This window comes from Podarcis filfolensis (genome assembly GCF_964270895.1).
Source record: "Podarcis filfolensis genome assembly, chromosome: Z".
NCBI lineage: Eukaryota > Metazoa > Chordata > Lepidosauria > Squamata > Lacertidae > Podarcis > Podarcis filfolensis.
The window spans coordinates 24,497,430-24,522,684 of record NC_139617.1 but is presented as its reverse complement, the minus strand read 5'-3'; the positions used below and the strand labels follow the sequence as shown (position 1 = coordinate 24,522,684).

At 42.4% G+C, this 25,255-nt stretch overlaps 1 protein-coding gene across 2 annotated transcripts in view; it reads left to right on the top strand.

Moving 5' to 3' along the window:
• The first annotated feature begins 11,016 nt into the window (after positions 1 to 11,016).
• The window catches only part of LOC310754244 (phosphatidylinositol-binding clathrin assembly protein-like), a 50,138-nt gene continuing 35,899 nt past the window's right edge, over positions 11,017 to 25,255 (top strand). Inside the window, exon 1 of one of the 2 annotated variants that reach the window (XM_083595970.1) lies at positions 11,017 to 11,659. In XM_083595970.1, the coding sequence (XP_083452096.1) occupies positions 11,530 to 11,659 (130 nt within the window). In that variant the 5' untranslated portion in view covers positions 11,017 to 11,529. The remainder of the gene's footprint in view (positions 11,660 to 25,255) is intronic. The other variant, XM_083595969.1, reaches the window with a different exon arrangement.

Genomic DNA, 25,255 nt, shown 5'->3' with positions numbered 1-25,255 from the left:
GCACCTGTCATCCCCCAGAGAATCCTGGGAACTGTAGTCTATCCCTCACAGAGCTACAATTCCCAGCACCATTCTTCATACTCGAGTGTAGGAATATGCATTGATTTTAAAAGAAAGCTTTAAGCAGCCTTCACTAACCTCTGACTGGGGCTGATGGAAGTACTAGTCTGAAACATCTGAAAGGCACCAGGTTGTCAAAGGCTGCCTTGCAGCAATGTGATTTTCATTTCTTTCTTTCTTAGTGCTGCTGCCTGTCCATATAAACTGCTGATTTATTTCCTGTTTTCTTTTTCCATATGCTGCGTCTGCAGAAGCTAGAGAGAGAGAGAAAAAGCGTTTTAAGTGTAGCATTTCAATGTAAAATGTAGAGTGGAGATGAGGATATTTCACACCTGCTTTTGAGAAAAGAAATGCATTTTGCTTTGTGGGTGCTAATTAGGTACAGCAAAAGGATGAGGAATCCCACCTGCAAATGATGTGAACTGCTCACAGGGGACAAAAAGAACTACTCTGAACTGCAGCCATTTTTGGTAGCTGATGTTTAGGTAAAAGATCTTAAGCAACCTCCAAAGAGCTCAAACGGTACATATAGCTCAATGGCAGAGCATCTGCTCTGCATGCAGAGGATCCCAGGTTCAATCCCTGGCATCTCCAAGTGCAGCTGGGAGACACCTTCCTAGATCCCTGAAGAGCCGCTGTTAGTCAATGTTGATGTACCAATGGTCTGACTCAGTATAAGTCAGCTTTCTTTCAGATGTGTTGGGCTGTAGCTTAGTGCTTTGCATACAAAACATCCCAGGTTCAATCTGTAGCACTTCTACCTAGGGCTGGGAATATCCCCTGCCTACAACCATAGAGCACCACTGCCAATCAGTGTAGACATCACTGAGCTGGAGAGACCGGTGTGCTTTGACTTGGTATATAAGACAAGGAACTGGGCACCTCCAGACCTGCTTTGCTTTAGCAGCTGCTGCATCATGTGCCTTAAGACAATTGCTTTTAAACCTGTTATATGCTAGGCAACACATTGCTTAAGGGGTTTGCAGAACTTTTGTACTATCGCCTTTTAATGTGTTGCTGTGGCAGCAAACTTCAGGGTCTGCTTTGTAGTGGTGGTGTTTTTTGTGGGGTTTTTTTTTACTAGAATTCCAAGATCCACCATCCAGAACCAGGTGCAAAAGACATTCATGTAGAATGCAAATATTCTTCGACTAGATACAGTATGTGTGTCATTCAATATTATGCAATTGGCATCAGGGGATATCCTGAAGCTAAATACTGTGTGTCTCTATCTGTGCATGAGAGAGAGAGCTTTCTTTATTTTAACAGCATCCTTCACAAGAAGAGGGCAAGGAGAGTGGTTTTGTTGCTGCCATTCCTAAAACAACTGGGAGACAGAAACCCTTGCCAATCTACCTTCTGCCCATGCTGTACTGTAACCTTCAACAAGAGTCACTTTGAACTGCTTTTTACTGTTGGGCCTGTAATGCTTTGGGCTCAGAAGGAAAGGAATAACAAATGTCCCTTCCTGAGGGATACCATAGAGCATAATCAGAAGAATCTGGGGTGGCTGGACCAGTTTGAATGAAATATCTCCAGGTGAGAGCAACATTAACACATGTTTCAGTTTTGCAAATTTGGAAAAGGCAATAAGCCCAAGGAAGGAAGTATTATACACCTATTTACTGTACCTTGGGCTTTGACACCTGAGATCTGCATACACATCATATATTTAAAGCACATGATTTCCTCCAATGACTCCTGGAAACTTTCCCCAAAGACTCCTGATAAACATGCAGGGAATTGTAGCTCTATGAGGGATAAACTACAGTACCCAGGATTCTTGTAAAGGGGGAAGTGCTTTAAACTTATGGTATGTATGCATATCTATATTATTATTATTATTATTATTATTATTATTATTATTATTACTAATTTCATTTCTATATAGCTTTATACTTTTAAGAAAAATCTCAAAGCGGTTTACAGCATATTAAACATCAATAAAGCAATCCAGAATCAAACATTTCTGAAGAAAGTCAAATATAAAGTATACAGTCAAAGCAACATAATTAACAGGAAACTAAAATATTATCTTAAAGATTTCAAAATAAAACATTACAAAGGAGGTAAACTACAGAATACATATTTAACACAAAGTAAACAAACAAATCTTAAACATTTCAAAAGAAAACATTGCTAAGTGAAGTCAAATATAAAATGCACATTTAAAACAGCATAGTTAACAAGAGAATAAAATATTATCAAAAGCATATATATTTAGACCCATCCTAAACTTCTGGTTGTAATTTTTAAAAACTGGTTTTAATATTGTATTTTTATATAGTTGCAACCCACCTTGGGACCTTATGTCAAAGAGCAGGTAAGAATGAGTGCAGATTTCAGAATCTATATCTATCTATCAAGAACCAGTGTGGTGTACTGACTGCCTCTCAGCCTAATCTACCTCACAGGGTTGTTAAGGGGATTAAATGAGAAAGGGGAGAACCATGTACAGCACTTTGAGCTCCTATGAGAAAAAGGTGAGATATAAATGCACTGAATAAATAAATATTTTTTTTATTTTCAACTCAAATGAGGCTGCTTCCCAGCATTCCATAATAATTTTGAGTCTGTAACAGATGAAATAAGTGCAGACTTTTTTCTTCAGAGCTGTCACTACCAATGAGATTTTTAAAGAAGAAAATAAATGGGAGCCAGACTCTTACTAGCTTCTGTGTAGATCTCTAAATGGAAATAGGCTGGCATCCATCCATCATATGAGCAGTACATTTAGATTTGCAATGATGCTTTTGCTTCTAAATCTATGGTTTAATTACATGCTCCCTGCTGTAAAGATCTGTATTTCAAGCAGTGCATTTTTATTTATTTATTTTGTGTAACATGGCCGTTGGATTATCTCTAGCATTTGGGGCTGTGTTCTTTATTTGTTTTAATGCTAAAGAGCCTAATGAGCCCAACAAGGAGAAAGATCCTGTTTTCACTGTAATGATGCTCTGCCAAGCAACCCATTCCAGATGCAATGTGACTTTAGAAACCTTTTCAAAGCCTCCATTGTCATCTCAATACAAGTGTGTGTGTGTGTGTGTGTGTGTGTGTGTGTGTGTGTGTCTTTACAGCTGTCACCAATTGCACATCTTTGGGAAACATAGTCAAAGCAACTGGGTAGTGAATTGCGCTGGTTTCCCTTCAGTGAAGCGCCCCCCACCCCTGCAATTACTACTACAAGATATAGTGATGGCCCCCAACTTGGACAACTTTAAAGGGGGTTTAGATAAATTTGTGGATAGGGTTATCAGTTGCTACTAGTCAGGACCTACTGTTTAAATTGCCTCTGGTACGACAGGCAACATGCTCCTGAAGACTAGTTGCTGGAAATCATGAGTGAGCCAGTGGCGTGCAGCGAAATTTTTAACAGGGGAACAGTTAGGGCCAGAGGCACCAACTTGCAAGAAGGATGGGGGGATGTCATGCATGTGACATTGTGATGTCCTGACATCGCACACGTGAGCATCACACCTCCCTAAGCCAGCCAGAAGCTTCCTGGGCTTTGCAAAGGAAGTGCCAGGGCTCTGACAGGATGCTGGAGTACTCCTGCTTCCTTCCAAAAGCCGGGTGGTCTTTGGGAAGATGGCAGGACAGATCTTGGACCCATCAAAGCCTCACACCTACCTCCCTAAGCTGGGCAGAGGATTCCTGTGCTTTGGGGAGGAGGCACCAGCAGAAAATTTAGGGGACTAGCCTATTCCCCTTATGACGAAACGCCACTAGAGTGAGCAGAGTGCTGTTGCGCTCAGGTCCTGCTTGTGGGCTTCCCATGGGCATCTGGTTGGCCACTCTAAGAACAGGATTAAGGACTAGATGAGTCTGAACCAGCTAGTCTTGCCGTGTGCTCTTATCCATGTCACAAATGAGGATACTCCTGAGAAGTGGAGGCTGGTCCATCAGGATAACTGAGAATACCCCACCAACCTTAGCCAGCCCTACATCTGCCTACCTCCTTATTTACATGCATCCCAGGGGGTGGCACTGGCTGTCAAGGTCTTCCTCCTTAGTTGCAGTGTTGCCTCTGCTGAACTGCAGAAGGATGGGAACAAAACTAGGATAAGCTGTCTCTGCTCCACCAGCCATTTGTTCTGGCTCTATATATTGTTGGTCTCCCTGCCTTTTGCTCTTCCAGTTCCAAAGGGTACCAGCCTTCTCTGCTCCTGAGCATATCTGAGAGAGGCGAATGGGCAGAACCCAGGAGTCCAACAGAGTGGCGCAGTAGACAGTGGCAAAGTCAGCAGAATCAGATGTGCTACAAGCAGGAAGTGGAAGCTAGAGCTGATGGGAGGTAGTTGAAAACATCTGGAGGGCAGTAGATTGGTAGAGCATCTGCTTAGCATGCAGAAGTTCCTGGCATCTCCAGGCAGAGCTGTGAGAAGCTCCAGTGTGAAAACATGGAGAGCTATTGCTCAGCTAGATGGACCAAAGGTTTGACTCAATATGAAGCAACTTTCTGTACATCTTTCTAGGTTCCCAAAGCCTGAAGTAAACAAAATGGGATGCCTCTGGTTGATGAACTCAGTGTCAGTAAAGGGTGGAGGTTAAAACTTGCTAGAACACCCATGGTAGAGTTTGAGTGTTTAAAGGAGATAACAGTTGGGAGTGGCTTCTCGTTCAGAAGAATGCCTCTTAGTTGTACTGGCATTCCAGCTCTATAATTCTACGATTCTTTGATTCTATGGTAAAGTCTTGGTGTCCCACAAGAGCAGCCTCACAATGATACACAACGGTGGAGCTGAAAGCACAGCACCTAGGAATAAGCTGCATCAAATAGCGTGCCACGTACTTCTGGCTAAATATGCATGGGCTCATGCTGCACAAAATGTTATCTTTTTCATTATTAAACAGCATCAGGTTTGACTTTGAGACGCAGTGATGGACTTTGTGCAAAGTGAATCTTGAGTTGTGAACAACATTGGATTCCTCCACATCCATATGCTGAATTGTAAGATACTAAGCAATGAGATACACTTTAAAGGATTCATTCAGGACCTTAACATCGCTGAACTGAATGGAGGGGCTAATAGCATTAATACCCCAAAACGGTATTGCTTCTGTTGTAAAGGGAACTTGGATGTAATGGTTCTATACTTAGGGCAAACAAAGTCAACGTGGTGCTCTCCAGATGTCATTGGAATCCAGCTCCATTTACCCCAGGCAATATGGTCAGTGGTCCAACCAGATCTGCAGAGCACTGTATTGGCTATCTCTGACTTAAGGAAAGGTGGGCTAAGAGAAGGATGAGAAAAGGGGGGGGAAGGGGGATGAAAAAGATGCCATTTGCAAGTTGCATTCTTCACATTCCCAATGAATTGGAGTAGGAAGGATATAATTTTATATGTTGCTATGCAGGCTATTATGTCTACAATAGAAACTGATAATGTGTGACAGCAGCTTATTTCTAGACCAATCATGCACTGGAGAGCTTATCATTTCTAGACAGACTGCTAAGATCCAGTTTTGTTGCCGCCAAATATCGTTTCCATCTGATTTGTAATTGTTTGATGGCCTGTTGTTTGTCACAGTCCAGGTGCTAATGGACAGATGTCCCTATCACAAGACCACCATCACGCTTGATTGCAGCTGTTCCTTCTCTCAGGGCAACTCAGCATTTATTTATTTAGCTACTGAATGTATTACGTGCATTCAACTGCTTTCTTTCCATAGTGAATTACAGAATTGGTTATCTTCATATCAAAGCTATACTCATAGTGAGAAATGGCAGAGCAGTGCTAGAAGACCTAACGATGTGATATCACATTAGCAAACTAAATTATTGTGGCCATGCCCCTTGGTTCAGCAGGACTCTTCTTCACCTGCCTCTGACAATCACTTTCTTCTCAACTTTAAGATTGCCACCCATGTGGCCACTTTTGGCCATGTCCAGAGTGCATTAGATAATAGTTCAGAACCCACAGGTCACAAGGCCACACCAGATGAGTCAGGGCAAAGCTGTCACCACATGACTTGCCACAGCCTCTTCCTCACTCCCTGTTGGCCTTGGAAGAGGCTATCCATCTGATTTCAGCAGCCCCCCTGCTATCTATCTATCTATCTATCTATTTATTTATTTATTTATTATACTAAAACCAAACTCATTATCCAAGAACAGAACCTTATATAGCTCAAATGGCACCAGACATGTTCATGGAAGTTCAAAGGAACCCCCCCTGCAGAAATCATTTCCAAAACTACCCAGTAAGGACTGAGGGATCCTCCAGATGACCTATTTATTGAGCATTCATCCTGATTAGCTTGCATAAAGCTTACATGGAATGTGGATGATATCCATTATTTATTGAGCATTGGTACTGGTTTGTTAAAGGGGTATCTATAAGACATTGAGCATTTGTTCTACACTCATTCCAATTTGTCTGTGGGGCACTTATATGTTTTCCTGTTAATCATTTGTTAATTCCACATTTTCCATTGCATTTTTCTGCCACTTTCTGGACCGCAAAAAGTCCAGTTCTTTTTTTAAAGTGGATTTCTGGTGCTTTAATCCATTTTAATTGCATAAACCTAAAGTTTGGGTATGCAGTTTGGAGACACCCTGAATATGCTCAGTGGTTATATAATGCTGACTTACTTGGGGGAGGAGAGAAAACAGGATGGAGTATCCTGGAAAAGTGCTTGACAGTCTGGCTACAACTGTGGCTCTGTACATGACATATCCCAGAATCAATGGAGACTGTCTACTTGTTTTTTCTACACAGTCAGCACACAGTCTAGAGCTACAGAATATTTTTTACCCCTGAAAAGCACTTATTCGAACACTAGTTTCATTCAGAAAATAGTTTATTGCAGATTGATTCTTGCATTACCCCAATTTGTTCATTTGAAAGCAGATGTAGGCAAAACCAGATATGGGGTGTGTGTATCCACACTTGCCCAACAGCATTGTGGGTGATTGTTTAGTGTGCAAGCACTTACACTTTGGAACTCCCTGCATATCGATATCAAGCATGCATATTCACTGAATTCTTTTTGGCACCTGCTACACTCTTTTTAGACAAGCCTATATAGGTGCTTAGAAAGTTGATGTGAATTTTAGCTTGTTTTAGTGGTTTGACTTTTTAAATGTTCTAAAACTATTACTTCATTTTTTTTCTTGGTTTTCTTGTTTTATCTTTTTGTAAACAGCTTTAAGATTGTTTTTGTTACATTCAAGCAGTGTGTAAATTTTATGAAATAAATAAATATATATATATATACCAAGAATGAATCACCACTTCCTTCATTCACCTGGGACATGTGCAGGGAGGAAAATACATTGATAAGCTAACCAAGGAGAGGGTTTTAAAATACATTATCAAGTAACCACACCCACCTTTGCAGACTCAATCTAGATTGAAGGCAGCATGTTGAGGATGAGCATGTATAATTCTGGATTGAGAAAAACTGTGCTTTTGTTCTGCAAATGGGTAGTGTGTACAGTCTCTGAACAGGAACAATACAATATTTTGTTGCAGGTCCATTTACTTTATTTATTTACAACATTTCATTCATTAGAGTAGTAACAATGGAAACCACCAGGGTTTTCAATTTTTCATGTTTTAACATACAAATTTCTATTTTCATAGTGTACTGTGGTTATAGGGTATGTGATATGCGCTATGATTTTAAAACTCTCAGAGAAGTGCAGTTGCTAAATTTATGCCACTCCTCTAGTTGAGAAGAATTCTGAAATCAGCATGCTTACATTTACATTAGCTAGTAATTACAACAAACATGGTTAAATGGGAGCAAGACCCGTCTTTGGCAACAGTCTCAATTTCAAGGCTATGTTTTGTGAAAATTACAAAATTTCCTGTCAAAAAGGGAACTGAAGTGTGCAAATGGTTGCTCTGAATGAATGTCATGCAGATGAACTCCTATAGGAGCATTGCATAATTTGGCACTTTAATGCTTCTTTTGTGCCTCTCAATCCTCCTCCTCCAATATTTTATCTGCTAGGAACACAGTTAGGGACTGAATTAAACCTCCTGCCCAGTTACCTATGAGACCTCAAACAGGGTACAGAATTTTACAGCGACTGGGGCCACCTGCAGATTCACAACCCGATTTCATGATTGAACATATCCTCCCCCTTCCCCAGTGACTTTTCAACCCATGTGGGATTTAGTCTTTTTTTAAACAACGACAACACATTTTCAGCTTCTGGGGGCACTGCTTTGGAGAAGGGCATACTGAAGGTGGTGTCGCTTTGTACATGGAAAATGATCAAGGCGCCCTCCAGAACAGTGGGAGGATTTCTGCAGGTGTATTCTGCAACATGCCATTGATGCAATAATAGCATATTAATAGTGGATTTGTACTGGACCATCCAAATATCACTCAGCTTTATTAGTTGTTCTGCAATGCTTTTCTAGTGCTGCTGCATTACTGCCATCTGAAGGGACACTCCTGCCAGAAGCTGAGTTGGAATATACCCCAGTTCAGCAAAGGTACCACCAAGGCCAAGAAGCTGCCAGCATGGTTAACACACATAGTTAATCTATTGGAGGCAAAAAAGCATATTGCCCACCCACCCCCCAAATTTAAAATCAGCATAATCAACGACTTATTAAAATAGGTTATAAGCAGGAAACAGGCTAGGGTAGTGGCTGGACCTTTAGAGGAAAGGGAGGCTGCATAAGGGAGGAAAAGGAGATTTCAGACACGCTAAATGAATTATTTGCATCTATATTTACTACAGAAGACGTAGGTTAGATCTTTGTGCCTAAACTTTCTAAAGAAAGGAGTCAGAGGAATGAAGACAAATAATGGTAATACCTCTAGGCTATATGGGCAAATAAAATGAAATCAAGCCACTGGATCTAGAAAATATCCAGTTAAGAATTTTTAAAGAACTCAAATAGGAAATTGTTGATCTAACAAAATTATGTAACATCCCCAAGAATGGCTTCTGTACCCAAGAACTGGAAAGTGGCCCGTGTAATGACAATTTTTTAAACACTTTTTGAAGAGATCCAGGAAACTACAGGCTGGTTAGCTTAATGTTTGTTCAGTCAAATCCTCCATGTTTAGAGGTATTATGAATAGCAGTTGCTTGGTTGGGAAGAGGAAAAAAAATAGCAGGAAAGTGTTGCTATTGCCCTCATGAGTCCCAATGAGAGGGGAAGCAATATATCAGTAATTATGATGATGTGCTTGTGAGCTTCTCAGAGACATCTGGCTTGCCACTGTGGGAAACAGGATGCTGAAGTATGGTAGGCACAGGATCTTTGGTCTGACCCATCAGGGATACGTGTATGTGTATGAGATGGAGGGTTGGAGTGTGAGAGAGATGGATAAAATGAGTGTGTGAGACAGAGAGATGTAATGACTGTATGTCTGTTAGAGAGACGGTATGTGCACATGTCTACGTGTGTGAGAGAGAAACAGTATGTATGTGAGCATGAGTGAGATACGGAGGGCATGCATGTGAGAGAGATGGGAGTGTTTGTGTTTGTGCGCGAGAGAGAGGTGGGCGGACAGTGAGAGATGGAAAGAGAATGTTTTCGTGTGTGAGATAGAGTGAGCAGGGAGCCTGTGTGAGAGAGGGATGCAAGTGTGTGTGTGGGAGATAGTGATGAGGTGTGTGCATTAAGAGAGATCAATAGAAGGATGATGATGATGATTTATTAAATTTGTAGACTGCCCTTCATCCAACTATCACAGGGAAGTTCACAGCATAAAATGCAAAATGAGAACACAAAATGCATAATAAAACAAAGAGACCAATAACTCCACCCCCAACACACTGAAAAGGCCATAGAATGTTAATCAGCCAAACGCCTGGTTGAAGAGAAACCTTTTCGCCTGGTAAAAAAGAAGTGTATAACAAAGGCACCAAGACAGCCTACCTGGGGAGAGCATTCCACAAACAGGGAGCCACTGCGGAAAAGGCCCCTTTTCATGTTGTCACCCTCCAGACCTCTCATGGAGGAAGCACACAATGATGGGTCTCACATGACGATGGCAGGATCCAGGTTGGTTCATATGGGATGAGGTGATCCTTGAGGTATTGCAGTCCTGAGCTGTTTAAGGCTTTATAGGTTGAAGCCAGCACTTCAAATTGGGTCCGGAAACTAATTGGCAGCCAGTGTAATTGGGCCAGGATCGGTGTAATATGCTCAAACTCTTGCCCCAGTGTACAACCAGGTAGCCAAATCCTGCACCAGCTGAAGTTTCTGAACTATCTTCACAGGCAGCCCCACCTACAACACATTGCAGTAATTGACCTGGAGGTTACCAGAGCATAAGATCACAGAAGTCCAAATAGGTATACAACTGGGCCACCAGCCAAAGTGGATGGGAGGCACTCAGGGCTGCTGAGGCCACCTGAGCCTCAACAAAGGATCTAGAAGAAACCCCAAGTGACATACCTGTTCCTTCAGAGGGAATGTAACCCAATCAAGAGCAGGCAACCTCCCATTCATCCAGACTAGGGGATGTGCGCTATATGTGTTATGTGTGTGAGAGAAATGAGCTTGGGTGAGAGTTGGAGTGAATGTGTGTGTGTGAGAGTGATGGAGCTAATGTGTATGAGAGAGACAGAAAAAGAGGGCTGTAGTGAGCTTCTGTTAGGAGGGAGAAATGGACCGAATGTGTGCAGGTGTGTGTGAGAGAGATGGAGCGACAGTGAGGGATGAGACGAGTGAGTGTGTATGACAGGGTGAGGCATGGATGGTGAAGCGAGCCTGGCGCGTGTGTGCACTTGCGAGTGTACGTGCTTGTGCTTGTAAGACAAGGAGCGCGTGTGTGCACCACCAGCTCGCCCGCCCGCCCGCCCGCCGGCACACATTCTGGCGGGCGGAATCCCCCCAGGGCCAGCGAGAGGGCTGAGGCGTGGAGGGAAGCGCGACAGGCGGGCGAACCATGGTGGCCGTCACCTGACGCCGCCGCAGCTCCGCCGCCATTTTGTCTGGGAGTGGGAACGCGAAAGGGGGAAAGAGATCGGCGAGGAGGAGGAGGAGGAGGGAGGCGTGGTGTAGGAGGAGGAGGTAGAAAGGGGACGGGGTCCCAGCTGAGAGGGCGGACAAGCAAGCAGGCAGGCAGGCAGGCAGGCGGAAGGGCGAGAAGGAGAGGATCTGTCTGAGGCAGAGGCGCCCGCCAGAGCGAGCCGGAGTCCTCTGAGGGAAGGAGGGAGCCTCCGTCCGCCTGGCCTCGGTTGAACCCCTCAGCGGCAGCAGGAGGAGGAGGCTCCAACAAGGCCGGTGCACTGGGCTGGGCTTCTCCTTGGTGGGGCGGTGGCCGGCCCTCCTCCTCCTCCCTGCCGCCCCGTTGCCCTCTCGGCCCTCCTCCTTCTACTCTCTGGGCTGCCGCCGCTGCTGCTGAGGGGATTTGGGCGCCGGGAAATTCCTCGCCCTGCTGCCGCCGCCGCTTCATTTTGGGGTCCAAGGGGGAGCTGGAAGAAAAGAGCCTCAAGGCCGCGCGATCACCACCTTCCTCCTCCTGCTCCTCCTCGTCGTCGACATGTCGGGCCAGTCGATCACGGACCGGATCACGGCGGCGCAGCACAGTGTCACCGGCTCGGCCGTCGCCAAAGCCGTCTGCAAGGCCACGACCCACGAAGTCATGGGCCCCAAGAAGAAGCACCTCGACTGTGAGTAGCGCAGCTGTCGCCGGGCCCGCCAGGCAAAGGGCTTGACGGAACCTGGGTGGGTGGGCTGGTGGTGATGGTAATGGTAGCGGCTAGCCCCAGCTGGGGAACCCCTCGGATAGGGCTCTCCCTGCCGGCCTTTCCAGCCCCTCGGGGGAATGACCTGCCGAGGAGGGAAGGGTCGCCGCCGCCGCGGGGATTGACAGCGCAGCCCTGAGCATGGCTGTTTAGATGTCAAGCCCCGCTACGCGTTCAAAGGGGAAATGCTCTCTGCTAGTTGGGGTGTGTGTATATGTGTGTGCGTGTGTTTTAGGATTTCAATGCAAAAATCACACGAGGAGTGGGGCTGGCTGACTTTCCAACCTCGCCCCGTTTGCGGGTCAGAGCGAAACCGTCAGACTTGGTGGGTATAGGTTTAGTTTTGAAAGGGCTGAGCGCAATGCCACTACTGGCAAGGAAAGCAAGCAAAGCAGTGGGGCGGGGCGGGGGGGGGAAGGTTGCAGCACGACTAACAAACTAGGTTTGATAGGGTTTGTTTCTGGAGGTTAAGGTTGCAGTTTTGTGCTTGCATACCTGGAAGGAAGCCCCGTTTAACTTTATTTTTGAGGAGGTAGGGTTTTAGGATTGGGCTGTTCAAACACAAATGGCTTGCTGAGTGCAATCTATGTTTAACTTTCGGTGTTAAAACATAACTCTCAAATTGGCAGTGGTGGGTGTGTTAAACTACTAGTACTAGTACTAGGGTGGGTGTGTTAAACTACTAGTACTAGTACTAGGGTTGTCAAGACAGACAGGAGAAATTCATTTAGGAGGCTTGAAAGAGACATTACCAGCTGGGCAGAATAGGGTTGTTTTGTGGTTGAAATTGGACAAGATAGATTCTTGGCAGGGTGCAGGGGAAGGATATTAAAGCAGGAAAGTTTTGTTTTTTCTTAGTTTTATTTCCCCCTCTCTCTTAATCCCAGGACTTGATAATGATGGCAGTTCATTTCCAGTGACACATTGACTCCTTGATTGTTGAGCTAGTTACCAATTGTATTCTTGGGGGTATCTGGCCTTCTCCATCACTCCATCACTTGATATTGCAGTACCAGACTTTCTGGTTGTGATTACTTTTGTAGTTGGTCGTGTATGCGACATTTGCAGTAGGAATGAGATCCTGCCAGTATTGCAACAGTTGTCAAAAATTAGTGGGGCTGGGGACTTGGAGTGAAATGTTGACAGCCCCTTTCTTTTGCAGACTGAAGACTTGCTTTTTCAGAGCCTCTTACTAGACTGAGGACCCACTTTTTAATTTCAACCTGTACCCAGGTCTTGTATATGTGTTCGTGACTTGGGCTTGGGGAGAGATCCAAAGTTCAGTAGTAGTGCTTATTTGCTCATAGAAGGTCCTAGTTTCAATTACCAGCATTTTTTGTTAAAATAGAAAGGTGGTGCTGGGTGGAATCAGTTATCAAGTGATGAGAAAGACCCCTGTCTTTGACCCTAGATCATTGCTAGTCAGAGTAGAAATTCTGTGGTATAAGTCAGCTTCTAGTGCTTTGATTTTTTTTCTTTCTAGGAAGAGCAGGTGCAGAGGAGGACTGCAGGGCTTCTTACAGTTGTGTAGAAGAGAGAATTTCAGGTGATGTGGGGTAATTGAAGCTGGGCCTGCAGAAACCACCTTTGGTGTAAAACTGGGAGCCCTGTCCTTTTCTGCACGTTTTCTCTCCTGCTGATCAAACAAAGTCAGGTTTTCATCCACTTGTGAGTCCTGGCAAAGTGGGAAGTTTAAAGCAGATGTTTTAAAATGGGCTAAAAGGAAAGGTGTGGTGGATGTAAAATGCTTTTATCAAACAATATAAGTATACTTGGCTATCCTTGAATAGTATTTACTATTCTGTGCCCACCCGCCCCCCAAAAGCAAAGTAATGCTGTTGCTTTCATTAGTAAGGTCAGTAGCTTTTAGACCCCCCCCCCATCTTGTGAATTTACATTGCAGCTTCCAAATAACTGAAATTAAAATATCTGTTCCCTAAGAAGTCAGTGAATGAATATTGTCAAGTGACTCTCATCATAATGGAATCTGCCTCCAAATAAAGAACATTCTTAACCTGATGCCTCAAAGGTCTGAAGTCTTCTGTTAACACTTTCACCAGATAAGATATTGTAGTCTGCTTACTTGGAGTTTAGCAGTCTTGTTTTACATGTATGGTTAAAAACTGCAGTCCTGGAAGATGAAAGTTTTCATCCTGAAGTTAGAGTAGCAAGCTAGTTGAGAAATTGCCCAGTTTGTCTCACCTCAGTCATAAGTTTGCTGGGAAAAGTCACTATCTCTTGGCCTCAATCTTTATTTGCAGTATGGGACTAATACTAGGCTATCTTATGTGGATGTTGCAAGGATTTCTGAGATAATGTATATGAAGTACTTTGAACACTCTAAAGTGTTTTATACATGTTCAGTAATGCTGTATGTTTCATAATGTATTCAACAGCATGCATAAAACACTGTCTACCTAGAAATCTACTTGCTACCCTTTGATGTGGAGAAACTGTGTTGACATGAAATGTAGTTACTCTGCTGCATATTGCAAAACATATATTGAATCTGATTGTTGCTTGGTGTGAGTGTGTTTCCTATTACTTTCAGGGACAACTCCCTCTGACTTACCAGGGGCTCCAGCTACTATGTGGTGCAGTAACAATGTGCATTTCCCATGTCTTACTCTGTGATTAAATATTTCTTTGTGAATACTGATTTGTTTCTGATGTACTCTTCGATCCTGTTTCTGCAAATATATAAACTGTTTTGCAGGGCAAAAGCCACCCCCATTTGAGCCCTTCTTGTATTTTCGATTTTTTTTTTTTTTAAAAGCCAGTATCTAGACACTCTTTACAAAGCAACACATAAGAGGCAGGCACTATTTTACGTAGTTCAATAAGAAGCATTAGTTGCTTACAGTGTTCTGACCAGTGATTGCAAAGGCACTGTGGTGACTGATAAGAATTTAAGCGTTTATTTTAATGTTTAACTTGACTTGTGATAGCCCCCATCAGGTATCCTTGGTGTCCTCCACCTCCTGCAGCAGTATTTCTGGCTACAAGCCCATTGTGTGTTTAATCCCATTCGATTCCAAAAGATTATTGGGACTTCTTGTGCTCAAAAGCTGGATCTTTCAAAAGCAATAATATTCTGAAGTCTGAATAATTATGTAGTCCCTGTTGTCATCATTGGTATGCTAGCATCTTAGAGTCTTTTAAGTATAACACAACATTTTGTTGTCTGGATCATTTCTCTATCTTCTGCGGTTGTGAAGTCACCAAAGGCCTAGGTCATAATGTAACCTTCATATGTGCTTTTGAAGAATGATAGTCTTCAGAATGAAAGGAAGTATAAATTAATTGTAACATCCGAAGTTCTTGATCCCAGAAGGTTAGTATGTGCAGCTGTTGCAGCAAACAACGAAGAGTGCTTTGGCACTTTAAGGACTAAACTTATTTATTGATGCTTGTGTATTTAAGAGTAGTTTACAAAGAGTGTTTTGGCAGTTTAAACTTACTTATTGATGCTTGTGTATTTAAGCATCAAATCTTAGTAACCATAGCTCCAATATACTGTCTATAAAATCAGAAGAATACTTTCTTGTGGTTTCTGTTTCCTGTGAAAGGTTGAAGTTCAGATGCAAAGTTGAAATCAATAATTGAGGAATAATTGATATTGATTTATATATATTAGTAACATTGTATTAATGTAATATTTTATTTTTATATGTAACTATGTATTTTTGTACTATTTTGCATCAGGAAATTAAGAGGTGTTGACATTATGTTATTGAAGAGTTTTAAAAGCAATATCTATCTATCTATCTATCTATCTATCTATCTATCTATCTATCTATATCTGTACTTTTTGCCCATTTGTTAAAATGAGTCTATAATGCGAATCTCACTCCACTGGAATAATTAAGTGCTAATAATTCTTTATACAACATGCCATTATCATGAAGTTCAAGAAGAGCTGTGAAGTGCTTATGTGATTTCTTGTACATGAAGCATTTTTTTTTTAGGTTGTGGAAAAAATGGTTCTGCTTAATCCACTAGTTTCCTTTGTTTGAAAAATGGCTTTTATTTAATGCTGACTGTGTAAGGAAAGGTTGGTGGTTTGGAATTATCTGAAGCTGGGAGCCATTGGGGTGTTTGCATTGAAGAGGTTATCAAGCACTGCTGTGCTGGTTTTCTTTATAGAAGCGGAATAATCTGTTTTTTAGGATTGTTAAAACAGGGTGGATGTGGGTAAGAAAAGATATGTAAGGTAGATAAATGGTATGCACTTACTCAAAGCTTTCCTCTTGTCTTCCTTCTTCACATAGCACTTACAAGAATGTATGATCATCTCTTTAACACTTTCAAAGAAGAAGTATGCCAGTTGCAGTAAAAATGAAACTAGAACGGTATCTTAGGCAATAAGTGAAAATTTGGGTCCAGAGAGAGGGCTGATCAGAAGCCCAGCAAAACTGATGTGGTCATTCACAAACTGTGAATGCTCTCCAGCTTAGACTGCCATTTGGCATATCATAAAACTTTCACACCATGCATCATAATTGATACTTCAAACATGCCAAGATTCCTGCACTTCATGTTTTTAAAGGATTGTTTTTGTAAGTTACTCTACACAGAAGGAGAGATTATCCATTGACAATCATAGCCTCTGGTTACAAAATTTGTACATCAGAACAGATCACCTGCGTATCAAATAATATAAAAGATGCTTTTGTTTGTTTATTCATGAACCCCCTTTTTGTGGCAGCTTGGTATACTTTGTTTCCCAACTGTTTATCCATTCATAGTTGAATGGATATTTGTTTTGGTTTTGAAAACTTTGAAACATGGATGGGAAGCCTATGGCCCTCCAGATATTGTTGGAATCCATCCTACATCAGTCCTAGCTAGCATGGCCAGTAGTCAGGGATAATGTAGGCCAACAGCATCCCTATCCCTGCTTTAGGATAACTATAGTAATCTTTCTCTCAGTCTGCCCTCTCTGTCCAAACATGGTATCTGATAGCAATCTGGTTTCTGATTGTGAGTGGGTTATCCTGGCACTGTGATTTATTTATTTTTCCAACTGCTGGACACACTTGAGAGAATAATTCATTCTGATACAATCTTGTATTTGTATCTTGCTGAGCAAAGAGCACTGGCAGTGGTGGTACTTTGCAGATGTAGTAGAGAGATAGTAAGGACACCAAGGTATTGTTTGCCAATGCAATGGACAGAACATTGAACCTGAATTAAAGGCAATTTTGGAAGTTTGGGCCCAGTCACTGAGCTGGTTTGCACACTTAATCTTAACTATGGTTTAAAGGTGAAAGTGCATTGTGCTGATGCATGGGACCAACAAACCTTGGTTATTGTTTGTGATTTGTTTGGAGCCAGGTTTAGTTGTAACTCTAAAACAAATCATAGCTTAGATCTTGCTGGCATGGCAGAGAAGAAGTAAAGCAGCCGTGATTTAGCCCTGTTTACCAGCACAAATCATAGTTAACCTTAATTGTGGCTTAAAGTGGCAGGCAAATGAGGCCACTTTGTCTCAGCCTAAGGTTGTTATAAGAATTAAATAATAGCATGCATGTTGCCTTGAGTGTTTTGGAGGAACCAGTCAAGGGAAGCAGATGTAGTTTAAAAACGTGTGCCCATATAATAGGCATTTCAATGTGAAGATAAGGAGAATTAACTTAAAACTGGGTGATCTGAGGGGCCCTATTAGCCATATGTCTGCAAGAAATTATATCCTGCAAAGATAAAATAGTGTATTTAACACTTATAAAGTGCATAACATGTTCTAAGCGCTGCACAGATATTAAAGGTAAGGCAGTTTGTATACATTCACATTTATACACTTTACGCCTGAATCTTTAGCCTGTTTATGTGTTTTCATCTTCATTGTCCAGAGATGGCCACTGTACTGATATTGGAGAAACTTGAGAGCCCCCTTTCTATTCCACTTCTTTTTTGTTATCTTTTGAGGAGGGAGGTTTCTATGCATTGACTTGTACTGCCATTTTAGTGTATCCTTTCATGATAATTCTACTAGGAGAGCTCCAGTTTTTCTACTGACTTGGCTAAAGGAAACTATAAATGGCAGCCAACAACGAAATATTGCAATGTTGCCTCAGAACCTAAATTCTGGAAAATTATTGTAAATATGTTAGCACACTATCAGGTTTGGAGTAAATCAGCACTAAAAGTTACTTTGAGAATAAAGCTGAGGAAAAGAGGTATAGATTAGTTACAGTATGCAGCAGCAAAAGATAATCGTGAGAAAACCATGGAAGAGTGGGAGGGAAGTCAACTTTTTAAGTGAATGTATACTGGAAAATGTTTGATCAATTGTATTTTATTTGTGAAAATTTATAAATAAAAATAAAACCAACCTAAATTCTAGGCTCCACCCAGCATGGAACTGGAGCCTTGGATTGCTGCTTGGGGCTCATAGAAAACACCTCTTTTCTTTCCCATTATTTTGTATACCAGTGATTCCCAACTGGTGGTCAAAATTTTCAGATAGAGGGCTTGGCTTTTGAAAAACAGGGGTTCCATACTACTTAGCTATGGAAACCACTGGTATATACCAAGGGTTCAGAACTGGAACTAGCTGTCAGCCTGAACCAGTTTTATTACTGCAGGGAGGTGGGGATGAGGTGGAGTGTTGCTTAGGGATAACGGTTTGTGGTTTTCTTCAACTTTATGGCATAAATATTCTTTCTCTCCCCTCCTCCTAATGCTTATTTCCAGATTACTATGAACTGTTAAGGGCTCAACAGGTCACTTCCTGTCTCTTGCTTTCTTAAGTTAACACATTCAATATTTCACTGCTCAGCTGCCCATAACCATGGACTTCAGGGTTGTTCACAATTCCACTTGTCCTGTGCCTAGAAAACACGGGCCTGAGAGGTTTCCCACTTGCCCCGTGTTTTCTAGACACGGGTCCGAGCGGTATTTCATTTATCCCACCCATTTCCCCAGGAAAACCCACTGTTTACCACTGAATCGGAACAAATGTCAATCCACAGAAAAACTGATAGAGGTTGATGTTTGCTCCAATTTAGGGGTTTCTGAGAGAAAACGGGGCGGGTGGGGCGGGCGGACTATCAAATCCCAGGCAAACCAGGGGTTGGGGATGACATAGGCAGTCAGCTGTAGAACACCCATCAGACTTCTGCAGCTAGTTGACACAGCTGCAGCACTTCCCAGCCATTGTGGATCGGGCTCAGGGGAGTTGTAGCTTCTTAGTAGGTACTGTTCTGAGGATTAGTTACAATAACACCTCTTTGGCTGCTGCACAGCAGCTGAACCATGCAGTCTGAACACAAGATATTCCTGGGGTTTGCCAGGGTAAAGAATGCCAGGGATTTAGAATACAGTAGCCTACAGCACTGCATGGCACAACAGAGTTCTGAATTGGATCCTTGTATGGTAATGGAGGAAATCAGAACTTGTTAGTCTCAGAGGCATGCTGTGACAAGAAACACCCTAAGGAGCTCCTTTTTTTGGAAATACAGAAAACAGTTGTAAGTTTATGATGATCTCTAGCAGATACTGTAATACAAAGTACTTTTGTAAGAAAGATGTAGGCTAGAAGAAGTACAGTACTCCTTGTAATAATAAAGCTGGAGAATAATTATGCAGAGCTCATGAGTGCAATACAATAGAAACCAAATTGGGTTAGCTTCCAGTGGTTTCATGTAAATGTTAAAAAGACTGGGGGCCTCTATAACCACGAGTCCTCATGTTTGCTTCTTGTTACCTGCACCTTTCCCTTTTCTCCTCTGTGTTGGTCTCCCAACTGTGGAAATTTATAGACCATAAGATCTTCAAGGCAGGGATCTGTACTTTGGTTAAGTTACTCTTAAAACCCCATGCACAGTGATGATGATGATGTTGTTGTAGTAGTAATAATTATAATAGAACTCAGATGAATAAAATTTCCAAAACAAGCATATGAACTAGCAGCTTTTCAGATAATCATTTGCTGGCATTAGTGGGGATGGATCTGGTTTTTTGTACCTCATCCTGTGAGCCATCACCTATAGTCTCCATTTCTTTCTAGTGTAATGTAAAGCCTTATTCCTCTTCAGAGCAACCTTGCCCCATTTCTGAGGATCGAGGCCACTTAGCTTCAATGATCTTCAATCTTCAATGAGCTTCAGTCTTCCTTGATCCACAGAAATGGAACAGGGCTGCTATTTCCATCCGTTTTCTCCTGGTCATTTCTGTGAAGCAGCAACAGCAGAGCTTTTTAAACAGCTGCAAGTGAAAGAGGGAAGCATCAAGGAAGAGTTGAATGTTGCCTCCATAGTTGCCGTTGGGTATAAATGTTGGTAAACAATTCCTGTGCTGCTTTCTGTGCACATGGTCTTCATATATGCAAAGAGAAGAGTAGGAACATGTCAGGAGAAGAAAAGGCAGTATTCAGTATCATAATGCTTTCTCCCCATGGAAGGTGTGTGTCACTGAAATTCTGAAGTTTTGTTATAAAAGACCAATACACAACTCTATCTTGGTCATTGTTTCAGAATTCTCAGAATCGGTAAATTAACCTTCATTAAGCCAGATGTTCATATGTGTAGTGAATTGTTATCTTGGATTTTGTTACTATTGAATTTTAATGAGATTTCATCATAATGTGTGATATTGAAACACAATTTTTCCTTCACTTCATTCACTAAAACTCTGTGTTGTGTTAATGTGCACTAGCTTCAGTCTATGTGTTCTCATGTAGATCTGAAGGTTTGATCAAATCATCCATCTACACAGTTTATAGCAATAATTTCTATGTAGTAGAGGTGGTAGATATTTTTGTTTACCTGGGTTCCACCATAACCAACAACCTTTCCATTGATGCTGAGCTGGACAAGTGTATTGGCAAAACATCTACGGCAATGGCTTGCCTCTCCAAAAGGATATGGGAGAATGTGATGCTAACGTCCAATACCAAGATGAGCACACTGCTTTGTGATAGTGAGACATGGGCAACTTGCACCTGCCAGGAGCTTGGTCATGCCCACACAATGGAAGATAACAGGACCCCCAAGGACATGCTCTATGGGGAGCCTGGCTTCAGGCACTAGGCCTGTTGGCAGACTAATTCTGGTTTGCAAAGATGTCTGCGAACATGAAGGCTGGCAACATTAACCCTGCCATGTGGAAAACCTTTGCAGACAACCACAGTGCCTAGAGACGGACAGTCAGGTTGTGTATCCACAGCAGTTACCAGAGGAGGAATGACCACCGGGAAGAGCACAGAAAGAAGAAACGCCTTGATACATCTGTAGTAGCACAATTGGATGCCTTAATCTGACCCAGCTGTAACAAAACATCTCTCTAATATTGGTCAAAGTTCCAGCAGTTTGGCTTCACCCCCAAGTGTGCACTCCTCCATTGTCTCTTGAGGCAGATGGATTTCAACAACAATATGTAGTTAAGCAGCACTGATGGGGAAATGATGCATTTGAAATTACGAATGTTACAGGTGCCCATTATGGTTTTAGTACTTCATAATCTTTATTTCTGTTGGCTTATAACACCTTGCTTTCAGGATTTGCACTGACTGCCAGTTTGCTACTGGGCGAAATTCAAAGTGTTATTAAAAAGGTAAAGGTAAAGGACCCCTGACAGTTAAGTCCAGTTGCAGCGCTCATCTCGCTTTACAGGCCGAGGGAGCCGGTGTTTGTCCACAGACAGTTTTTCCGGGTCATGTGGCCAGCATGGCGAAACCAGAGCAGTGCATGGAAACACCGTTTACCTTCCCACCGAAGCAGTACCTAATTATCTACTTGCACTTTCTGGTGTGCTTTCGGACTGCTAGGCTGGCAGCTGGGACCGAGCAACGGGACCTCACTCCGTTGCGGGGATTCGAACTGCCGAGCCCAAGAGGCTCAGTGGTTTAGACCACAGCGCTACCCGCATCCCCAAAATGTTATTACTGACATATAAATCTCTATGAAGCTTAGGACCAAGTTATAAGAGACTGCCTTACCCTTTATACACCCAGTAGATTGTTGCAGTCTGTGGGAGAGTTTCTGATGCAAGTTACAAAGATCTCAGAAGCCCACTCTGTGGAAAAGCATTCCTGTTGAGATGTGACAGGTGCCCACTATCTGCACTTTTTGGAAACAATTTAATATACTTTTGATCTGACAGATTTTCCCCAGCTGAATAATGGGTCTTCACCTGCTTCATGCATGCACCTTCCTTGGTGCTTTTCTCCACATAATTGCTCTTGGCTATTCTCTTGTGCATATGATCGTATGGAGAAACACAACATCTGAATAAGCAACCAGTGGTGGGGGCGCCATAAGGTACTGCCACAATCATTTAAATTGCTTGCTGAAGGGATTGATGCACATCTCATATTGCATTTTATACCCAGGGGTGTTTGGAAATGGCCAGGAAGAGAAAATCCTTATCTGAACTGGCCCAAGAGGTGGCTTATGTGATCTATTAGTAGAAGGGATGCTGACATTTAACTTCTGATACAGATTTATATATACACCATATTGCAATTATATTAATGTCACTGCCCAGCAATAGGTCTATGTATGCATTTGTTTGTTCAAGAGATTTATAACCTACCCTTCCAGTACATTTGCATTCCTCAGAGCAGCTTGTCAGAGTAATGAAATGTGAAAATATATTTGTTCATTTTTATTGAGAGTCATCCAGCAAGCACATTCACAGATCACAATACACAGATCTCATTCTTCACTAAACATGCACTGTTGCATCTTGCCTTAGCTAGTAGTAAAGAAGGTTGCTTTCATTTTAGTCCAAAATGTGGATTCTTTTTATTGTGAGCCTTCCCAAGACTAGAGATTATGTGGTTGCAGGAGGTTTGTGTGTGGGAAGCATGCAGGGAAACCAAACTAGAAATTAAGGCATACTCCTCACAAGCAGCAGTAGTCTGCTTTCTAAGAAAACTTGGGGTTCCTTTTCAGTGTGTTTAAAACTGTTAGCAAGAGACATTTCTTGGAGAATAATGTTTTGATGCAACGCATGAGGCTGGATACGATCATTGTGATCCTAGGAAAAAACTATGATGATTAGAATCTGAGGCAAACACACTGAATTGTTCTGGTCATTGTTACAATAGAAACACTATATTTTCTTCTGAACTGCAACTTGCGCTGTTTATATCTCTTGATAAATTCAAGAAGCTTGTGTAGAAATCAATGTGATTTACTAGGAAATCCATAAATAGGTAAAGGGACCCCTGACCATTAGGTCCAGTCGTGACCGACTCTGGGGTTGCGGCGCTCATCTCGCTTTATTGGCCGAGGGAGCCGGCGTACAGCTTCCGGGTCATGTGGCCAGCATGACTAAGCCGCTTCTGGCGAACCAGAGCAGCACACAGAAACGCTGTTTACCTTCCCGCCGGAGCGGTACCTATTTATCTACTTTTTTCATATAGTGGATGGTTGGTTCCATAATTCAAGGGAAATTTTGAAGAAAAATAGGACTGTAAGTCTTCATAACATTTAACCTATTTTTCCTTGTCCCCCCCCCGTCCCCCCACCCACTGCTTAATGTAACAAGTTTCCTGATTAAGAGTTCTGAAAAACTTTAAAGTTTGCCACAATTTTGTTACATTTTGGGTTGGTTTTAGTTATTTGCCCAACTCTGGATTTGGAAGTATTTTTCTTACAGGCCAGCATTACTATCTTTGGTTTTCATAAATTGAAAAAGTATTTGCAGTTAAGGTTGTATAGCTTTGTCCTCTAATTTGAGGAGTCCATTTTAAATAAATCCTTAGTTCTCAAGCTATGGGGCAGCTCTTCCGCCTTTGGGGGGGCACCTGGTAGAGGGCTCAGAATTCTAGGAAATGACAAGCAATAGATGCCTTTTTCATCCCCCTCGACAGCCAGGAGCTGGTCCATCCTTCCTTCCTTCCTTCCTTTCTTTCTTTCTTTCTTTCTTTCTTTCTTTCTTTCTTTCTTTCTTTCTTTCTTTCTCCTTATATTATTTACATTCATTTCTCTCCTTTCCCTCCAATATTGTTCAAGGCTACTAACAATAATAATCCTACTACATTTTTTGAAAAGAATATGTATGTAGAATATAGCAATCGGGTTTACACCTGGTACAAAATGCAATTGTAGCAGTACAAACAGACCTCAGATGTGGATCATTATGTGTGCACAATTGGAATAATGGGTGTGGCAGAAAGCATTTCCCTGACAACAGAGATCCAGTAGTTGTGAGAAAGAAGGTATTGGTGGAGTAAATTAGATATTATTCCCTGAGGTTGGTTCTTAGTCTTCCAGGTCTAATGCTTTTCTTCTAATTGTCAAGACTAGCAGCAGTTAATTGATCTTGTGTATCCCCTCATTAAAGGCTCAGCTCTTCTAGACAGCAGCACCTGCCACACAGTGGTGGAAAGCTAATGCACAGCTTCTTCAGTTATTTATGGAAATAGTCATATCTCAGTAGGAATGTTGTTCCACGAAACAGGAGCATCCACACTGAAAGCCCAGTTGCTGTGAACAGGCGTCTGATATTTTAGGGGCTTAGAGGAAAAACTCTCCTTCAGTGGCCTACCAGGTATATAAGGGATGAGGTGGTCTCTCAAGTAAAGTGGTCCAGAGCTGTATAGGGTCTTATATATTTATACTAAAACCTTGAACTTGGCCCAGCAGCAGATTGCGAGTCAGTGTAAATCCTGCAGACAATTTGCAGAATGTGTTGGTGATACTTTGCTCCCACAAGCAACCTGGCCTCTGAATTCTGTACTAGCAGAAGTCTCTGGATCAATCTCAAGGGCAGCCACACACAGGGTGCACTGCAATAATGTATGCACTCCAATTTTCCACAATATTTTGCAAATATGCTGAATGGAAACTTGCATGCTGACCTGGCAGAGGACCCTTGTTCATCCGCACTGTGTTCCTGAGGGTGATAGCAGCTGCACCCTCACTCTCCCATCTTCTCTGAGATTTGAGAACGGGGTTCGGATAGAATTGCTGCTTTTGGGAAAGGAGATCAGAGATGTCCCGCTCATTTTCTGTTTTAGTGCTGGCATTGGGATAAGTTCTTCTGTCTGTAGCTACTAACCTTTATCCTTTACCTTTAGTAGTGGTAATAACTGCATCCACTGCATGCAAAGATCACTGCAGATTCACGACTATTTGTGCTGGGTTAGAGGCCCCAGAAGGGTAAAATAGGTTTTTAAAAGGGGCCCGAGTTCAAAAAAATGCGAAGAACACTGGGCGGGGGAGCATTGCAGGATTTTTTGGCACATGTTCACATTTATAAATTGATCCCTGCTGTTTGGAATGCATGAGTTAAAAGAAGGCAAGCAAAGGGAGAGCCTGATACTGTGGCAAGCTGTAGCAGTCCTTGGGGAATTGCCCTTTGCCCTTCTAAGTCCATAGTTGCCTTGCAAGTTCTGAAGATAGTTCAGTACTTTGTGTGAGCTGTGGCCGGGATGACGGTCATCTTTGGGGACTTAGCCCTTTTGAAAAAACTACTCTAAAAGAGCAAGAATACTGTAGTTGTAAGAAGTTTTCTTCCACCTACCCATGGAGGTTTACTCACATTTCGTAACTCTTAAGCTTAGGCAGG